Below are 17,152 nucleotides of genomic sequence, written 5' to 3' on the forward strand. Positions count from 1 at the left end.
TCCCCTCTTGCACGCATGCACTCTCGCACTGTCTCACAAAGTCAGTAAATCTTTAAAAAATAAAAATAAAATCCGTTTAGGGGTGCCTGGGTGGCTCAGTCAGTTAAGTGTTTGATTCTGGATTTCAGCTCAGGTCATGATCTCAGGGTTGTGAGATTGAGGCCCAAGTTAGACTTCTCACTCAGCCAGGAGTCTACTTGAGATTCTCTTTCTCCCTCTCCCTGTGCCCTTCCCGTCCCCCAATAAATAAATATATTTTTTAAATAATAATAAAATAAAAATTAAAAAATGTTCAGAAATAACTGCTATTAGTAACATGACTTCACCTTCCGTTCTCAGCACATGCCTAAAAATTTTAGCACCTTCTATGCAAATGTTAAATAGTATGGCAAGAAATTTAATTCCTTACCTTTTAGTATTGAAAAAATGCTCGATTTATGACTGACGCCTTATCTTGAGGATGATTATATATCTTCTGAAGTGGAGTACTTAATGAGAATGAAAGAGGTAGCATTAATAACTACTCTGGGACAGCAAGCTTAAGCTGGGACTGTCCTGGGCAAACCAGGACACAGGGTCAAACCAGGACATAGGGTCACTCTACTCTTCTGGTACAGTTTATAGTTGAAATTTTCGTTTTGTTTGTTTGTAGAGGTTTGGGATTTGATACAGGCTTAATTAAGCAAAGGAAATAAGGACCTGAATAGGCTTTGCAACTTGAGTTTGAGCTCTAACTGCTCTCATCTGCCATGTGATGTCAGCTAAATCACACAGCCCTTGGGATCTCTCACGTTGGTCATTAGCCTCTGTTTTTGAAAAATTTTACTTCATTCATTCATTCATTTTTTTTTTTTAATTTAGGCACCAGTCGTAGTTCAAGACTTGATTCCAGTTCTAAATCAGTAAAATTTTTAAATAGTGCAAGGGCAATTAATTGTTCAAGGCATTCATTTTAATAAGGGTAGAAAATATTTCCATAGACCAGTTGATGCTCTGATCAACTTGGATCATATTTTGGGTGATTTACTGCCTCGATTAAGGCAACAAATCCTTTATGAGATTCAACTCTAGCTGCTGTACTTAGAATGGTAATTTCTGAGAATGGAAGGCCTTTGGATCTTAATACTCATTATATATAGTTAGACAGTGTTCTGAGAAGCTGTGATTTGCCACAAGATCACAGAGCTAATGACAGAAGTCACTTTCATGAATGATAATCTGATTTCTAAAATCATACACTCTAAAATAACTCAAAGTTACTCTTGTTCTTTATCTTCCTCTTTCTTGGACCCACCCTGTAATTCCAGCCTCTCACATGAAGCTTCTGAAGGGTCCTCTCAGCACCCCCAAATCAGGGTGGTTATGTTTGTATAATTTCTTTCTGTATGAAATACGACTTCTTCTTGAGTCTCGAGTTTTACTTTGATTTCAGTGTCTTGGATTAATCAACCTAAGTAAGAGATAGCTACTGTCTAGAGACTATTCTTCATACATACAATGTCAGTGGTTCTTTGTACTATTTATAATACTTGAGGTTGGAATGTTAGAAGAATTTAGCTCTTACCATTCAATAAATGTTCCAGTTGTTAAATAATTATATTGTCCTGTGCACCATATTAATTCTTTTGTTTGTTTTATTAATTATATATCTAACAAGTCCAAATGCTCTTAGATATTTTTGGCTATATTAACCCTTATTTTATAGGGTAGTGATTAGAAATACTGGCTCTAGTTTCAGATTCTGGCTCCATGTAATTAATCGTATGACTTTGGACATGTTTCTGGACTCCAGTGTGATTTTATTGTCAATGGTTTGTTTAGGGGCGCCTGGGTGGCTCAGGCGTTAAGCGTCTGCCTTCGGCTCAGGGCATGATCCCGGTGTTCCGGGATCGAGCCCCCATCAGGCTCCTCCGATGGGAGCCTACTTCTTCCTCTCCCACTCCCTCTGCTTGTGTTCCCTCTCGCTGGCTCTCTCTCTGTCAAATAAATAAATAAAATCTTTTTTTAAAAATGGTTTGTTTATATGTAAATGATACAATAAATCCTTAGAATGGGACTTGGCACATGTAGGACACTTGAATATTTGCTGAGTGAATGAATATAGTGAGTTTTTATGGTAATGTGTGCTGATTAAACTGATAAAAATACAGGGATAATGATTAGTATATATGCCCTGAAGTCAGAGATTGAATGTGTTTAGTGTTTTATTAATGAATTTAAGTAAGTTACTAATAGGAAAAAGAAAATCCTTAGGATATTTTTTGTTTCCTTTTGATTATTTTGTTTGTATTTTAAGGCTCTTCATCAGTTACGTACTCTTTCAGTAAATCAATTTCTTATGTAAAGAGTAAGCTATGTAATGAGGGACAGAAGCTGTTTATTTTGTTTGTAAAACAGAAACCATTTAAATGAATTTAAAGATATTGTTTTAGTTTGTTGAATGCCGCAGAATATTACCACTGAAGCCAGATGAATTGTTTAGAAAAACTGTTGATGTGATGTAGGATTATTATATGCCAAAATAATTCACTCCTAGGGAGAGTATGAGTATTGAAGTTTTGTTTTCTTCCTAGCCTTTTCTCGAAGACATGGGATTGAAGAGGAATGGTTACTATGCTAAATTTACATCAATGTTATTGCTTGATAATTTCATTTCTTACATAGTTCTTCATAGTTTTTCTGATGCAGTTCTGTATTTTTATTGCCATCCTATTTATATGAGATTAAGCTTATTCTAAGGTCCTTTAGCATCTCTTAAAGTGACCTGTACAGTAACCGATATTTTTTCCTCAGACTTTGCTCAGGTTTGAGTTTCTTTGGTCTAAAACTCAATTACTAGTCCATCTTATAATTTGGGGTAATGAGTACCCTGACTTCTTTACGAATCTGTCAGATTTTCGGGGCACCTGGGTGGCTCAGTCGGTTTTGTCTGCCTCTTGATTTCATCTCAGGTCATGATCTCGGGGGTCATGAGATTGAGCCTCATGTCGGGCTCTGTGCTCAGTGGAGAGTCACCTTCAGATTCTTGCTCTCTCATTCTCAAATACATAAATCCTTTAAAAAGTCTCTTAATTTTCAAAAAGGATTGCCTTCTCCCCTAGTCAGGTAGCACGGTCAGTGCTGGAGGGAACCCCAATCTTAGCTCTCCAAGCCTTCCAGGATCATAAAATCTGGATTTTATAAAGGGGATCTCATGCTTAATGGATAAGAATAATGCACAGGAGAAATTAGCGGAGGAGCTTTTAACTACATAGATGTAGTTAACTGATTCCCTTTCTCCTGACTTCTTACCAATGACCTTATGTGGAAAGATTTCTTATTCAGGGAACCACTTGTCATTTCTGATCTGTATTGAGTTTTTTTAATGATTTTTTTTCTTTTTTACAAAAATTGTACACTTAGGCTATATACCTTAAGTATTTATAGCCTTCATTTTATCTGGCATTAATAAGTAATACTGGTGTTGATACTATCTGATAACAGCCATGATCATTTTGGTAAGACATGAAGCAGAATCCACTTTCTTTTGGGGCTAAAACACACATCTGTACTACTGGTAGCATGTGGAACGACAGAACTGTTCTGTAACTGTTGTTTCCTTCACACCGAGCTAGTGGCATCTGGTGAAGAACCATGTTACCTGGCTGAAACTCCGGGATGGAAGTGATGTACGGGTCACTTTATAAAAGCCAGTGTTGTCAGTCGTATATAATGGCTGTGTGCAAACTAGTAACCGAAGTGAGTAAATTGAGAAGGGACAAGTTTAGCTCATGAGTGGCTGTGTGCAGCAGTAGCTGTTGAGCAGCTTGCCACAGATCTTTGGAAGGCCAGTAAGCCGTCCACATGAGCACGCCCACATCTGGCTGCGGGACTGAGGGCGTATCAGTGCTAGAATCACAATTCTCTTCTCAGCCCAAGTCCTCACTCTACTCAGGCTTTGCTCAGCCTCTGTTACCACACTTCTACCACATTTAATCACAAAGTGCTGTCTTAAAGGTACTGAGTAGCTTTTTTTTGTGACTAAATGTCTTCACCAGAGTTGGCACCTTTTTGGAGATCCTCTGAGATCTTGTGTTAATGGAGTGACTCACTTGGGAGGAAAAAAAGTGAGAGGCACTTTGTTTTACATTATAGTTCCTCAGTTTGGGTACAAGCAGAGGTGGTGATTGCCACAGAATAAATACATTTTTATGTGTTTGCATTATTTAATACAACTTCTCCGAATCCACTCTTGTTTAATTTTTCTTTTAAGATAGCGATGACTGGGGCGCCTGGGTGGGTTCAGTTGGTTAAGTGTATGCCTTGGGCTCAGGTCATGGTCCCAAGGTCCTGGGATCGAACTCCGAGTCGGCTCCCTGCTCAGCAGGGGAGCCTCCCTCTTCCCTTGCCCCTGCTCCTTTGCTCTCTCTCTCTCTGTATCTCAAATAAACAAACAAAATCTTAGAAAAAAAGGATAGGGATGACTAAGTCAGTTTGAGATTTCAAAACAAGTAAACTTTTTGTGGCAGTCTCACTGTTGCCCTCCCTCCCTGCAAAAATCCTAAAGTCAGGTGTTCCCCAAAATAGTTTTTAAGTTGAAAGTCATCCATGATAGATAAAAATGGTATTAGAGTAAAAAGTTAAAGTAGTACAAATTTCTAAGATTCTGGGAGTTTCTTAGGTTCATTTTAATAACTATTAAAATTGGTGATGTTGAGCAGAAGAAATTCTTACAACCTAATCCTTTGAATCTCCTCTCAGTTAAGAGGATGGTGGTGTGGAAGCATTAGTTTTCATGCTTGCCTCTCCTGTTTGGGTGTGGCCCTTAATGACCTCTGTTGCTGTGTTCCTGGTCCGGCAGCTTTCCAGATTGAAGCCACAAATTTGATAGAATTTGCCAGTTTTATAATATATAGACTTCTTGGGGCTTTGTTAGGTAATTTTAAAATTAAAAATTTGCCTGAGCTTTAGGCCCTTTCAAAATATCTTTACGTAGGGGCGCCTGGGTGGCTCAGTCGTTAAGCGTCTGCCTTCGGCTCAGGGCGTGATCCCAGAGTCCTGGGATCGAGCCCCACATCAGGCTCCTCCGCTGGGAGCCTGCTTCTTCCTCTCCCACTCCCCCTGCCTGTGTTCCCTCTCTCTCTGGCTGGCTGTCTGTGTGTCAAATAAATAAATAAAATCTTAAAAAAAAAAAAATCTTTATGTAAACTTTTAAAAATTAAGGATTTAAAATATTTTTTTAATAAAATATTTTTGCTTATTTCCTTTAAAATAACTTATGGATATAACCACTGCATTTGTTTAGGCCGTTTTTAGATAAACAACGGGAAAGTTCTTGAGTTAGAACTACATTTTCTAAACTTAGCCTTTTTTAAAAATCTGTAAACGGTCTTCTTTTATTTCTTCAATAATAATACTTAAGTTGAATTTGAAAGTCTTGACTGAGTTCCTCCAAACTTCTAATTTTGTATTGTAGTTGATATTTTTATGTAGTGTTAATTGATAATATCAGTGGCTGTTTTTCCAGAATGTAAACATGGTTGTGTCTGTTCCTTGCTTTAACTTTTTCACTAGTTTTACATTGCCTAGATCAGTGCTTCTCAAACTTTGCAAGTAGTCAGGGAAGTGGGAACACCTGGCTGGCTAATCACTATCACTGAGCACTTAACATGTTGAAACTGTACCATGCTTTCACATCCATTTATTGGTTTTATTCCCCAAACAAACCTATGAGGTACAGGTATTAGTATCTTAAGATTTCTATGAGAATCTTTATTTTATTTTATTTTATTTTATTTTATTTTATTATTTATTTATTTATTTGACAGCGAGAGAGGGAACACAAGCGGGGGAGTGGGAGACGGAGAAGCAGGCTCCCCACTGAGCAGGGACCCCTATGTGGGGCTCGATCCCAGGACCCTGGGATCATGACCTGAGCTGAAGGCAGACACTTAACGACTGAGCCACCCAGGTGCCCCAATTGCATGATATTTTTTATTACAAAAAGATTTTTATTTAACCATCAAGTAAAATTGATAGGCCAAAAAGATCTCTATCATATTTGTCTTCTGTGACCTTTTTTTTTTTTTTAAGATTTTATTTTTAAGTGATCTCTATGCCCAATGCCGGGCTGGAACTCAAAACCCAGAGATCAAGGTTGCATGCCCCACTGACTGGACAGCCACGTGCCCCTCTTCTGCGACTTCCTATTCTTCTGGCACACCTTGTACAAATCCCCCGGTTTGAGAGGTACTCACTCATTGGATCAAGTATACATTTCTTTGAATAAAATAGGGAATGAAGATGTACTTAATTGCTAACCCAATTTTTTCAAATAATTCTCTTCAGTAGATACGACTGTCAAATTGCTATATGTGTTTCTAGACTGCTTTCTCTTGATCCCTGTACTTACCCTTATTTTGGATGAGCACTGCTCTGCAGAAGACACTGAATAGCCAGCCCTGCTCTGGGCCCTGCTGACTTCCTTGTTCTGTGATTATACTGTTCTTCATACTTGATGTCTTAAACATTGTTTCCCCTCTCTAAAATGATAGTACGGGGCGCCTGGCTGGCTCAGTAGAGCGTATGACTCTTGATTTTGGGGTTATGAGTTCAAGCCCTGCGTTAGGCCTAGAATTTTCACACACACACACACACACACACACAACTAAAAAAAAGATGATTGCACATCCCCACTTTCAAACTGCTGTATGCCTGCTGTTCCTTCTTAACAAGTCAAATACTGCTTCAGGGAAAGGATGTCTAGCCAGCGGCCACCTCCAGCTCAGCCAGGTGCTCTCACTGTGCTGCCATTGTCCCTTATTCACATATCTCTTAACGCCTGGCATATGGTAATGGTGTACTTACCTCTTTTCTTACTAGACTCGTGAGCTCTTTGAGGGCAAGAACTTTGTGTTTTCCTTTATATACCCCTCTGGCCAAATGTAGTGCCTGGCACCCAGCCAGTACCAAGAAATGCTTGCTTGAATGAATGGATGGGTGAATAGACAGGCTCTTTCTATTTAGTGTTTGATGTGACTCAGCTCTACTATTAGAAACTATGACTTGCGATGAGCCAGAGCATTCAGCTCATGACAACCACGTAACCCCTGCTCTCAGCCCATGCTTCAAGTCCAGGGTGGTATGGTTGTAGTACTGAGGTGTAATAGTTAATGATTCAAATGCATATCGTTGTTCTTGTCTGTAATAAAACAGCTTTTTATTAGTACCTAATATTTTTTTTTTAAAGATTTCATTTATGTATTTGACAGAGACAGTGAGAGAGGGAACACAAGCAAGGGGAGTGTGAGAGGGAGAAGCAGGCTTCCCACGGAGCAGGGAGTCCGATGCGGGGCTCGATCCCAGGACCCTGGGATCATGACCTGAGCCGAAGGCAGACACTTAACGGCTGAGCCACCCAGGTGCCTCAGTACCTAATATTTTATCTTCTTTCTTTCAGGAATTGTTGGATAAGTATTTAATAGCCAATGCAACTAATCCAGAGAGTAAGGTCTTCTATCTGAAAATGAAGGGAGATTATTTCCGGTACCTTGCTGAAGTTGCATGTGGTGATGATCGAAAACGTAAGTATGTTTGGTTTATGGGTAAAGTTAAAAAAGGAAGGGAGGATAAATGGTACACTGTGACAGTAGTCTCTGTGTAATCTCCAGGCTTCCTGTAACTTTTTAAAAATCTTGGAATCTACGTAAAAGAAAATTAATGTTACTTAATGTTCTCAAAAATGAAAACAGTCATGAATTTACATTATGTACTTTTTTGAAAAACTCATAAACTCTTTGATTATAATCTGGTAAGATATTATTTAAAAGAGGCTTAATCTTGGGCACTTGGGTGGATCAGTCAGTTAAGCATCTTACTGTTGATCTCAGCTCAGGTCTGGATCACAAGGTCCTGAATTCAGGCCCTGCGATGGGCTCCACACTGGGGTGGAGCCTACTTAAATAATAATAAAAAATTAAAGAGGCTTAATCTTTTATATTTTAGAATTTGGTTAGGCATATTTTTAGCCCCCTAGTCATTTGCATATGCTTTGAGAGATTGTGTTGTCAGTGGCCTTTTGTGTCATTGTACCTTGAAACTTAACCAGAAGTGACATACAGAATATAGAAACAGGATGTTGTACTTCTTCTGTTTGACATACTAATTTATTAACTACTACCTACCTATTTTGAAGGATCATGACACTGACTGCTAATTATATATATAACCAAATTTCTGAGGAAGAGAGTTGAGATGAGAGTACTACTGGTATATAATTTGTCATAGAAAATATAGATATGGGAGAGAGAATAACTGAATTGCTGGACTTGATTGTAAAAAGAAAATCGAAGTGATTTATTAGCAGTGGACTCAGTCTCCTGTAGTATTAGTAGTGGAAGTCCTATTAAATTTTGTGTATGTGCCTGCTACCATATTTATCAAGTTCTAGGTAGAAGTTGCACTTAATTTCTTATTTCCAGTAGACTTATTATTTTGTTTTTAATTTTGCCCCATCTGAAAAGAGTGTGCACCCTCAAGTAGTTAACTGCGGCTTCCTACCCTTACAGAGGTACTAACTGAAAGTGGAATAGTTTTACCATCCCAAATATCAGTGTAAGTGAAGATACAAAGAGAAGACTATTGTATCCTTCTGTAATAAAATTTGTTATACTTAACTTATTATGTATAATTTCTGTTATCATAAAGATAAACAGAGCTGAAAGTGACAGATATTTGCAGGTCACAAGGATGTCTTTGAGGACTCTGACATAGCCCCAGTATTAATGTGATTTAGCCTTCTCTGGCTCATTGGCATTTGTATTTCTATCCATAGAATACTCCAGTAGTCTGGGACTCATAGATAGTCTGTATTTACAGCCCAGGAGCTGAGACACCTTACTACTACTATTATAGTACTTCCTTATATGCCAAACAGCAAGAACTCCTTATTGCGTGAGGGCTGTACCAGCCATGTTTAGATCAATAGATGTGCCATTTCAGAGGGAGGAAAATGCACATATTCAGGCCATAAAAGGCTACCTTTACATTTCTGTTTGGTCAGTATTTCTAAAACTGTAATGGGCCAGTGGTCTCATTTAGAAAACCTACTTACCCTTTTGAAAGCATGGATACAATCAGATTAGTATTGGTAATAATTACTGAACAGTTTTTTTCAGGAAGGTGACATTTTTATTAGGCCAGTAATCAACCTCTGGTCAAAGCAGATTTTGTTCTGTATATTGACACTTTCATATTGCCTTTCACATAATACATCTTGATACCAAGGATCAGTATTGTTTTTACAAATCACAAAAATAGAGATTTTGGTGGTCATCTTTGTAAAAGTGTTTTTCATTATTTTGAGAAGTATTACAGCCAAAATTTTTTCTAGTTTTATTGAGATATTATTGACATGCATCAGTTAAATTACTTTTAAATTGCTGCATTTCCAATTAGTAAAACTGAAAGATATGGAAAAAGAAAATTGTTTTAGTCACAGATTTAGAAAATCTGATTGCACTGTCTCATGTTGGTTTTTTTTAAAGCTGAAGCAAGCAACATTATAAACTAGTTCTCAGTAACCCAGTACGAGGTAATATTTTTGGTTTGCTGCTATGGTTTTGAAAGAAGGCCACAGAGAAAAATCCAGCTGTACATGAGGTAGTAGCATATGTGAAAGGTTAATGTGCTCTATACTTGATGGATATTTTCAGTATTGTGCCTTTTTTTTCCCCCCCTTCACAGAAACGATAGATAATTCCCAAGGAGCTTACCAAGAGGCTTTTGATATCAGCAAGAAAGAGATGCAACCCACACACCCAATCCGCCTGGGGCTGGCTCTTAACTTTTCTGTATTTTACTATGAGATCCTTAATAACCCAGAGCTTGCCTGCACACTGGCTAAAACAGTAAGTTTCGGGTCATTCTTGTTAAGTTCTTACTCTTACTGATAAAGGTCATTGTCAAACTGGGACTCTGGAAATGATTCCATTGAGATTTGTTTTTAATTGATAGTAGAACATAAAATGGATTTTGTAAAAATGGCTCGTAATTGTAATCCGTCTGTGTCGATGCGAATATTGTTGACCGTGGATGTTAATATTTGCCAGGCTTTTGACGAGGCCATTGCGGAACTTGATACACTGAATGAAGATTCATACAAAGACAGCACCCTCATCATGCAGTTGCTTAGAGACAACCTAACAGTGAGTTGTTCATTCTTTTTAAATTTATTTTCTTCTTAAGAAGAAAGGTACTTATATTTTATTTCAGTCTCCCTGTCTTTTGGGGCAGTTATGTAAGAGCTACACTTTCTCTTAGAAAATGAGTATCGAGATATGCAAGTAAAAGTATTAAGTGCTTGTTAATATTTTGTATTGGCCAACTGTTCTTTTATGGGCAGATTTTCCAGTTCAATAGGCGTTTTATCAGGCCTAGACCTTCCTGAGAAGGTACTAAGATTGTAGGAACTCTTAATATTAACATCACTATTTTTCATTGGAATGAAGATGTTGATGATTTACGTTAATACAGAACGTTGTGGTGGTTGCAGTATTTTCTTCCTTTGGGTAAATTAGCGAGTTAGGCACTATAAGCTTTCCTTTTTTTTTTTTTTTTTTAAAGATTTTATTTATTTATTTGACAGAGATAGAGACGGCCAGCGAGAGAGGGAACACAAGCAGGGGGAGTGGGAGAGGAAGAAGCAGGCTCATAGTGGAGGAGCCTGATGTGGGGCTCGATCCCATAACGCAGGGATCATGCCCTGAGCCGAAGGCAGACGCTTAACCGCTGTGCCACCCAGGTGCCCCACTATAAGCTTTCCTAAAATCACATTGAAGTGCCTTGTTTTAATAAAAATTTACTTTGTGAAATCTACATGATGTCTTACAGGCATTTGATGGGGAGTAAACCTTAACCTCCATTTATTCCACCTGTGCTTCTAGGCCAAAACCTGTTCCACTTAATTGTCTTTGTTTTTCTTTTGTTTTTCTCCCTACTTCTTGAACAGGCAGATAATGAAGAGAAAAGTAATGGAGAAAAAAAACACGATTTTAACTTAGCTTCTTTTATAGGTTCAAGGAAATTCGATAACGTCAAAAATTTTTGACAAAATGTGGCAGAAGGGACTATACCTTTGAATATAAGTATAGATCTCCAGGCCCTCAGTTTGGAGCTTTATCTTTTGCTAGAAAGGATTTTTTTTTTTTTTTAATGTTACTACCATATCTGTTCAACTTTGCTGAACAAGGAAATTGTGATACTTCATTCTCAGCCATTAGAATTCCCTGTACTTGTGGGGTAATAGAATGATGGGCATAAACCACCTCCATAGAAGAAAAAACAAACGAGCCAATACACCTCTTCTCAGGAATACCATGGAGCTGCTGTATCTTTTAAGTGGTTTTTATTTTCTCTCTTATAGAGACAGCTTTTTAGAGATTTGTTTTGTGTTTTGTTTTTATTTATTTTAGTATTTGAATAATAACTTGAGGATTATATAAGATTCTAGCTTTTCTGGAATGCTAAAAATGCCCCTAGTCTCTTGGTATTGTTGATTTAATAGTACTTCATTTTTTGAACTGTTGGTTGTAGTCAATAACTATTGACGATTCCCTTCTTTGCTTCATTGTTCGTACTAAAATTGGAGAGTTCCTTGCCAGTCAGTTCTGTCTTAACATCCTAGCTAATTGAGGAATGTTTTCTGTGCACCTTCCATCCACTGCTGTTCCCTTCTAACTTCCATCACCCACTCCCATTTAACCCTTGGCTGCACGCACAGTAGGTCTACCCCTTTTTCCATACGACGGCCTTTCAAATATTTGGAAACCGTTATTATGCCTGTGGTTCACCTCCGCCCTTAACATTTTTTTTTGTCTTATTCATCTCATAAGTTATATTTCAGTAGTGCTTTCAGGAAGAGCATTGAGCTGCTGTGAGTGGAGAGAAAGTTAAATTCTAAGGATACTGCCTTGGTTAATTTATTTATTTTTTTAATTATACTATTAAAAAGAGAAAGCTTTAAAAACGTACTCAAATAGTGTATGTTCGTATATCATTTGTAAATGCATAGTGAAAGGTTTACAAAGATACACATTGGAGGAGGAGTTGGTGGTGTTTGGGATTTTGAGAAATCTAACTTCCATTCTTAGTCACAGTCTCTATGGTCTGGATAACTTATTATGATTTTTTTTTTTCCTAGTTATGGACATCAGACAGTGCAGGAGAAGAATGTGATGCGGCAGAAGGGGCAGAAAACTAAATGCATACAGGGTGGTCATCCTTCTTCCCTTCAAGAAACCTTTTTACTCATCTCCATTCCTTACTCCATTCGGATTTCCTATAGCAAAGAAACCCATTCATGTGTATGGAATCAACTGTTTATAGTCTTTCACCTTGCAGCTTTGGGAAAACTCCATTCCTTGATTTGTGTTTGTCTTGGCCTTCCTGGTGTGCAGTTACTGCTGTAGAAAAGTATTAATAGCTTCATTTCATATAAACATAAGTAACTTCCAAACACTTATGTAGAGGACTAAAAATGTATCTGGTATTGAAGTAATCTGAACCAGTTCTGCAAGTGACTGTGTTTTGTATTACTGTGAAGATATGAAAATATAGTCATTACAATTTACAAAGTGTTCTACATAACTTCTTAATTTCTACATTCCCTCCCTTACTCTCCTTTGGGGGTTTCCTTTCAGTAAGCAACTTTTCCATGCTCTTAATGTATTCCTTTTTGATAGGAATCCAGAAGTATTAGATTGAATGGAAAAGCATTTGGCATTTCTGCGCTGGGGGTCACAAATTGAAATGCCTCCCGTATCATATATGATGGAGGTCTTGTGTATCTGTGACAACAGGAAGTTTCCTTATACATTCTTCATTTGCTGCTGTTTAAGTTGACAACTTCCCTTCCCAATAAAAATTCACTTACACCTCCTGCCTTTGTAGTTCTGGTATTCACTTTACTATGTAATAGAAGTAGCATGTTGCTGCCAGAATACAAGCATTGCTTTTGGCAAATTAAAGTGCATGTCATTTCTTACTACACTAGAAAGGGGAAATAAATTAAAGTACACAAGTCCAAGTCTAAAACTTTAGTACTTTTCCATGCAGATTTGTGCACATATGAGAGGGTGTCCAGTTTGTCTAGTGATTGTCATGTAGAGAGTTGGACCACTACTGTGTGTTGCTAATCATTGACTGTAGTCCCAAAAAAGCCTTGTGAAAATGTTATGCCCTATGTAACAGCAGAGTAACATAAAATAAAACTACATTTTATAAACCATTTACTATGGCTTTGTAACAGTTGCACACTCATTTTAAGGGACAGATGAATTTACTACTTTCTGAAGTTTATTTATACTTCCCTTTTATCTTATGTAAAATGTAGTAATAATTTGTACCTGCGTTGTGATTCACTTGTCTAGGGATGCCTGGAAATGTATAAAATTGGACTTTGTGTCTTAGAGTTAGTGTTTTACCATAGATCAGTTGTGTGGGCCATCTCTTCCTCAGATGTAAATGATACCTAGTTAAGTGTTATATGGAATAAAGTGGACATTCTGAAACTAGAAAAGTTAATTATGTGAGTATGAGTGCTTTGGTTGGTGTTAGAAGTATGTTTCAGTGGATTTCAAGCAGAATGTCAAAGTTTGAGAGTATATTACTTGTTTAGTTTTCAAATAATTCAGTTTTTGTAAACACTCAGTTGTACCATTAGTTTCAAATAGTTTTGGTTTTATAATATCACATGGGCTGTTACACTAACCTGTCTTCAAGTATTGACCTGAGAATTTAAAGTCAGAAGATAATCTGAAAATTTCAGCTGTGTAGGATTAGCCTTTATCCCCTAATATGTGACCATGAAAAGAGAATTGAATGGGACTTGGGGAAATATCCATTTGAATATGGACTTTGGTCCCCAAAAATCTAAATCGGTAAGACACTACTTTTTAAATAAAAATTTCAGTGAACATAGGAAGAACATTGTGAATCAGGAGAAAGAATTATCACATCTTAACAAGTACTGGTAAGTACTGTGTAATCACTGAGTTACCAAAGTAGTCTTCTTTGTTTTTTGTTTTTGTTTTTTTTGAAGATTCGATTTATTTATTTGAGAGAGAGAGCAAGCATGAGCAGAAGGAGTGGGGGGGCAGCAGGAGAGGGAGAAGCAGACGCCCCACTGAACAGGGAGCCCAATGCAGGACTCCATCCCAGGACGTTGGGACCGTGACCCGAGCCGAAGGCCGGTGCTTAACCAGCTGAGCCACCCAGGCACTCCCAGAGTAGCCTTCCTTCTTAAAATGCAGATTATTCTCAGCATTTAGTCTCCTCTAAATCTCTCCTTGCTTTAGGAGAAAGTGGCATCTTTAAGAGGAGTCCAGCCTTGTGTTATCTCCTTTGACCTCTGATGCTGGGACTTCCCTGCACTAGGTGTAGAGGATATTTGTAGAACACTGCTGGGAACTTAGCAGGAGAGAAAACAGCTTTTCTCAAGGGAGAGGAATACATTGGATAAAGTTTCTGGTGGAGGGAAGGTTCAAAGACGTGTTCGTATTTGAATTTTTTAAATTACTTTCAGACATCAGAAATGTTGAATGTTAACTACCTATTTTGTAGTTTGAGCAAGGTGGTTTTTTTTTTTTAATGTCCTTTCAGTTTTAATAACAAAATAATTGGGGGGGGGATTGCATTCTAACATTGACTATCCAAAATAGAAGCATTGGGGATTTCTGTTCCAACATATAGTACAGTGAGCTATGATTTGTTGATTTTAGGTTGGAAAAGAAAAACTACTTTTTGGTTGGAGGGGCAGAATTGGTAAAATATACTCAGGTATATAACTTTAAATATCAGTAGAGATTGTTAACTTTGCTTGTTTAAAATCATGAAAAACACTAAAAAGATGTGTAAAAATTCTAGTAGAAGAGTAAAATAATTTGAGAAAATCAGAACTGTAGTCACTTACTTTTAAATGCACTGATTTTTATGGAGTTGAGCCAAACATTGAAAAACATTTGAGGCCTATAGCAGGCATGGGCATGTGATTGTTTCTGTCAGATTGTGAGCCTGATTTTATTTGGATTGATGATAGGTGAGTGCCATCTGAATCTATTAAAACTTTAACACTTAACCTCATCATTCTTTATAAAGTGTAGGAAGATTTTCATTTTAAACTGGTGTATGCTGTATGTTTTCCTCTGACATACCTCTGTTGTCTTCCCTTATCTAATTTGTATTTGATGAGCTTTGCAAGAGGACAGTTAACCTGTATATAGACCATGTGTAGTACTATTGAATTTTGAGGACATTGCAATTAAGTTGCAATCTAAACCGCAGTGAACTGTTTAGGATCCATTCAGNAGGAGCTTAGGGAACCTGTCATACCTGAAGACGTAAGATCATCAAGACCAGGAAATCCAGTTTGAAGCAGTCTTGCCATTTACTGCTTATCCATGTTTTTTTACTTGCCAATGACTATATGCCTTCAGAACTGAGGTTTTAAAGGGAATAAGTAATACCCAGAGAAGAAAGCTGGAGGATTCCTCATCTTCAGTTTAAAATTATAACACCTTGAGCATGTCCATAAATGTTCCAGCCCTTTTGCTTTACTTACAGGGAACCAGTATTGACTGAGTAGATTCTAGCGCCTGGTCAAGCACTGTGCACATTCGTATTTAATCCTCTCAACTGCCCTGCCAAGTACCTTTCCCCTTGACTCATGGGACAGCTCATCAGAAGGAAAAAAAGGAATTATTTGTCCAAAATTATGTGTCTTATTAAGTGGCAGACCTAGGGTTTGAACTCAGATGCCATACCAAGTTCATTTTTATGCCACTGTTCCCTGCTACGGGTGCCTCAGTTTGCTTACTAGAGTGAATAAACACAATTAGTATTTATCTTTCGTTCTATCCTATTTGGAAGCTTGGGTTTTTCTTTTTGTTTTTACCTCTTTCTCACCTCTCCCCAGTCTCCTTAATCTGTCAGTTTTGCCCTTTGAGTAAAACCTTAAAAGCAGCTCAAATTGTAGGATTATGTTAAACCTAACTTGTGGTATGGAAAGTCAAGAAAGACCAACTGACTTACCAGAGGGCCCAGCAACTAGCTGATGTTTGGCCTGAAACTAGACAACCTAGATGCAAATAACCAAATTCTCAGTAATTCTGTATTGGCTAAATTGAAAAGGATTTTCAATGAAAATTTCTCTCTCTTCTGGTCACTCAGATTTAGAAAATGAAGGCTTTAATGTATGTTTCTCTTTTTTTCTTCTAAGGTGTGAGCCCTTTGACAATCTTCAGAAAGTAAGGAAATAACAATCATTGCCAAGCATTATTTGTCAAATTTACAGTTCAAATATGTTGTTTGTTGTGTATGCTTCCCACTGAAGGCCGTTGAATAATCAATATTCATCATGCTCAGTGCTTTCTTACAGTGGGAGGGCCATCAGACTGTTTCTGCCTGGGCTACTACTCATACTGCTGCGTGTGTATACATCAGGCCAGCATATTAAGGCCCAACTTTCCCATCTAAACAGATTCTGTTTCTTTTTTTTTTTTTTTTTTTTAAGATTTTATTTATTTGACAGAGAGACAGCCAGCGAGAGAGTGAACACAGGTAGGGGGAGTGGGAGAGGAAGAAGCAGGCTCCCAGTGGAGGAGCCTGATGTGGGGCTCGATCCCAGAACGCCGGGAACACGCCCTGAGCCGAAGGCAGACACTTAATGACTGAGCCACCCAGGCACCCCAACAGATTCTGTTTCTTAAGCATCTTCACAAACATAACCATTTCATGAAATTTAGGGGTTAGATTTTTCTCCTGATTTATGGAGGAGAAAATTGAAGCACAGAAGCTAAGACAGGTAGTGGTGTCAGGATTTGAAACTGAGTAGCCTACTTTCAAGTTGGTACTCCGCTCCTGCACTACATGGCCCTTTTTTTTTTTTTTTTTTTTTTTTTTTTTTTTTGAGATTAAAGCAATGGTAGTAGATTACTACTTACTTTCTCAAGTTTTAGGTTGTATCCAGGTAGTGGATCGTGGGAACTTGGTCACTGCCAGCCTTTTTTTTTTTTTTTTTTTTTAGGATGGAAAACAGGGTGCCTGGCTGTCTCAGTAGGTAGATCATGCGACTTTTGATCTCGGGGTTGTAAATTCAAGCCCAACACTGGGTGTAGAG

General features: G+C 37.8%; 1 protein-coding gene across 1 annotated transcript in view; it reads left to right on the forward strand.

Moving 5' to 3' along the window:
- The window catches only part of YWHAQ (tyrosine 3-monooxygenase/tryptophan 5-monooxygenase activation protein theta), a 38,469-nt gene extending 25,205 nt beyond the window's left edge, over window positions 1–13,264 (forward strand). The window contains exons 3-6 of the mRNA XM_040622816.1: window positions 7,439–7,562; window positions 9,724–9,887; window positions 10,089–10,184; window positions 12,179–13,264. Of these exons, the coding sequence (XP_040478750.1) occupies window positions 7,439–7,562; window positions 9,724–9,887; window positions 10,089–10,184; window positions 12,179–12,238 (444 nt within the window). The 3' untranslated portion in view covers window positions 12,239–13,264. The remainder of the gene's footprint in view (window positions 1–7,438; window positions 7,563–9,723; window positions 9,888–10,088; window positions 10,185–12,178) is intronic.
- The last annotated feature ends 3,888 nt before the right edge of the window (window positions 13,265–17,152 follow it).

This window comes from Ursus maritimus, unplaced genomic scaffold, assembly GCF_017311325.1.
Source record: "Ursus maritimus isolate PB19 unplaced genomic scaffold, ASM1731132v1 scaffold_6, whole genome shotgun sequence".
Taxonomy (NCBI): domain Eukaryota; kingdom Metazoa; phylum Chordata; class Mammalia; order Carnivora; family Ursidae; genus Ursus; species Ursus maritimus.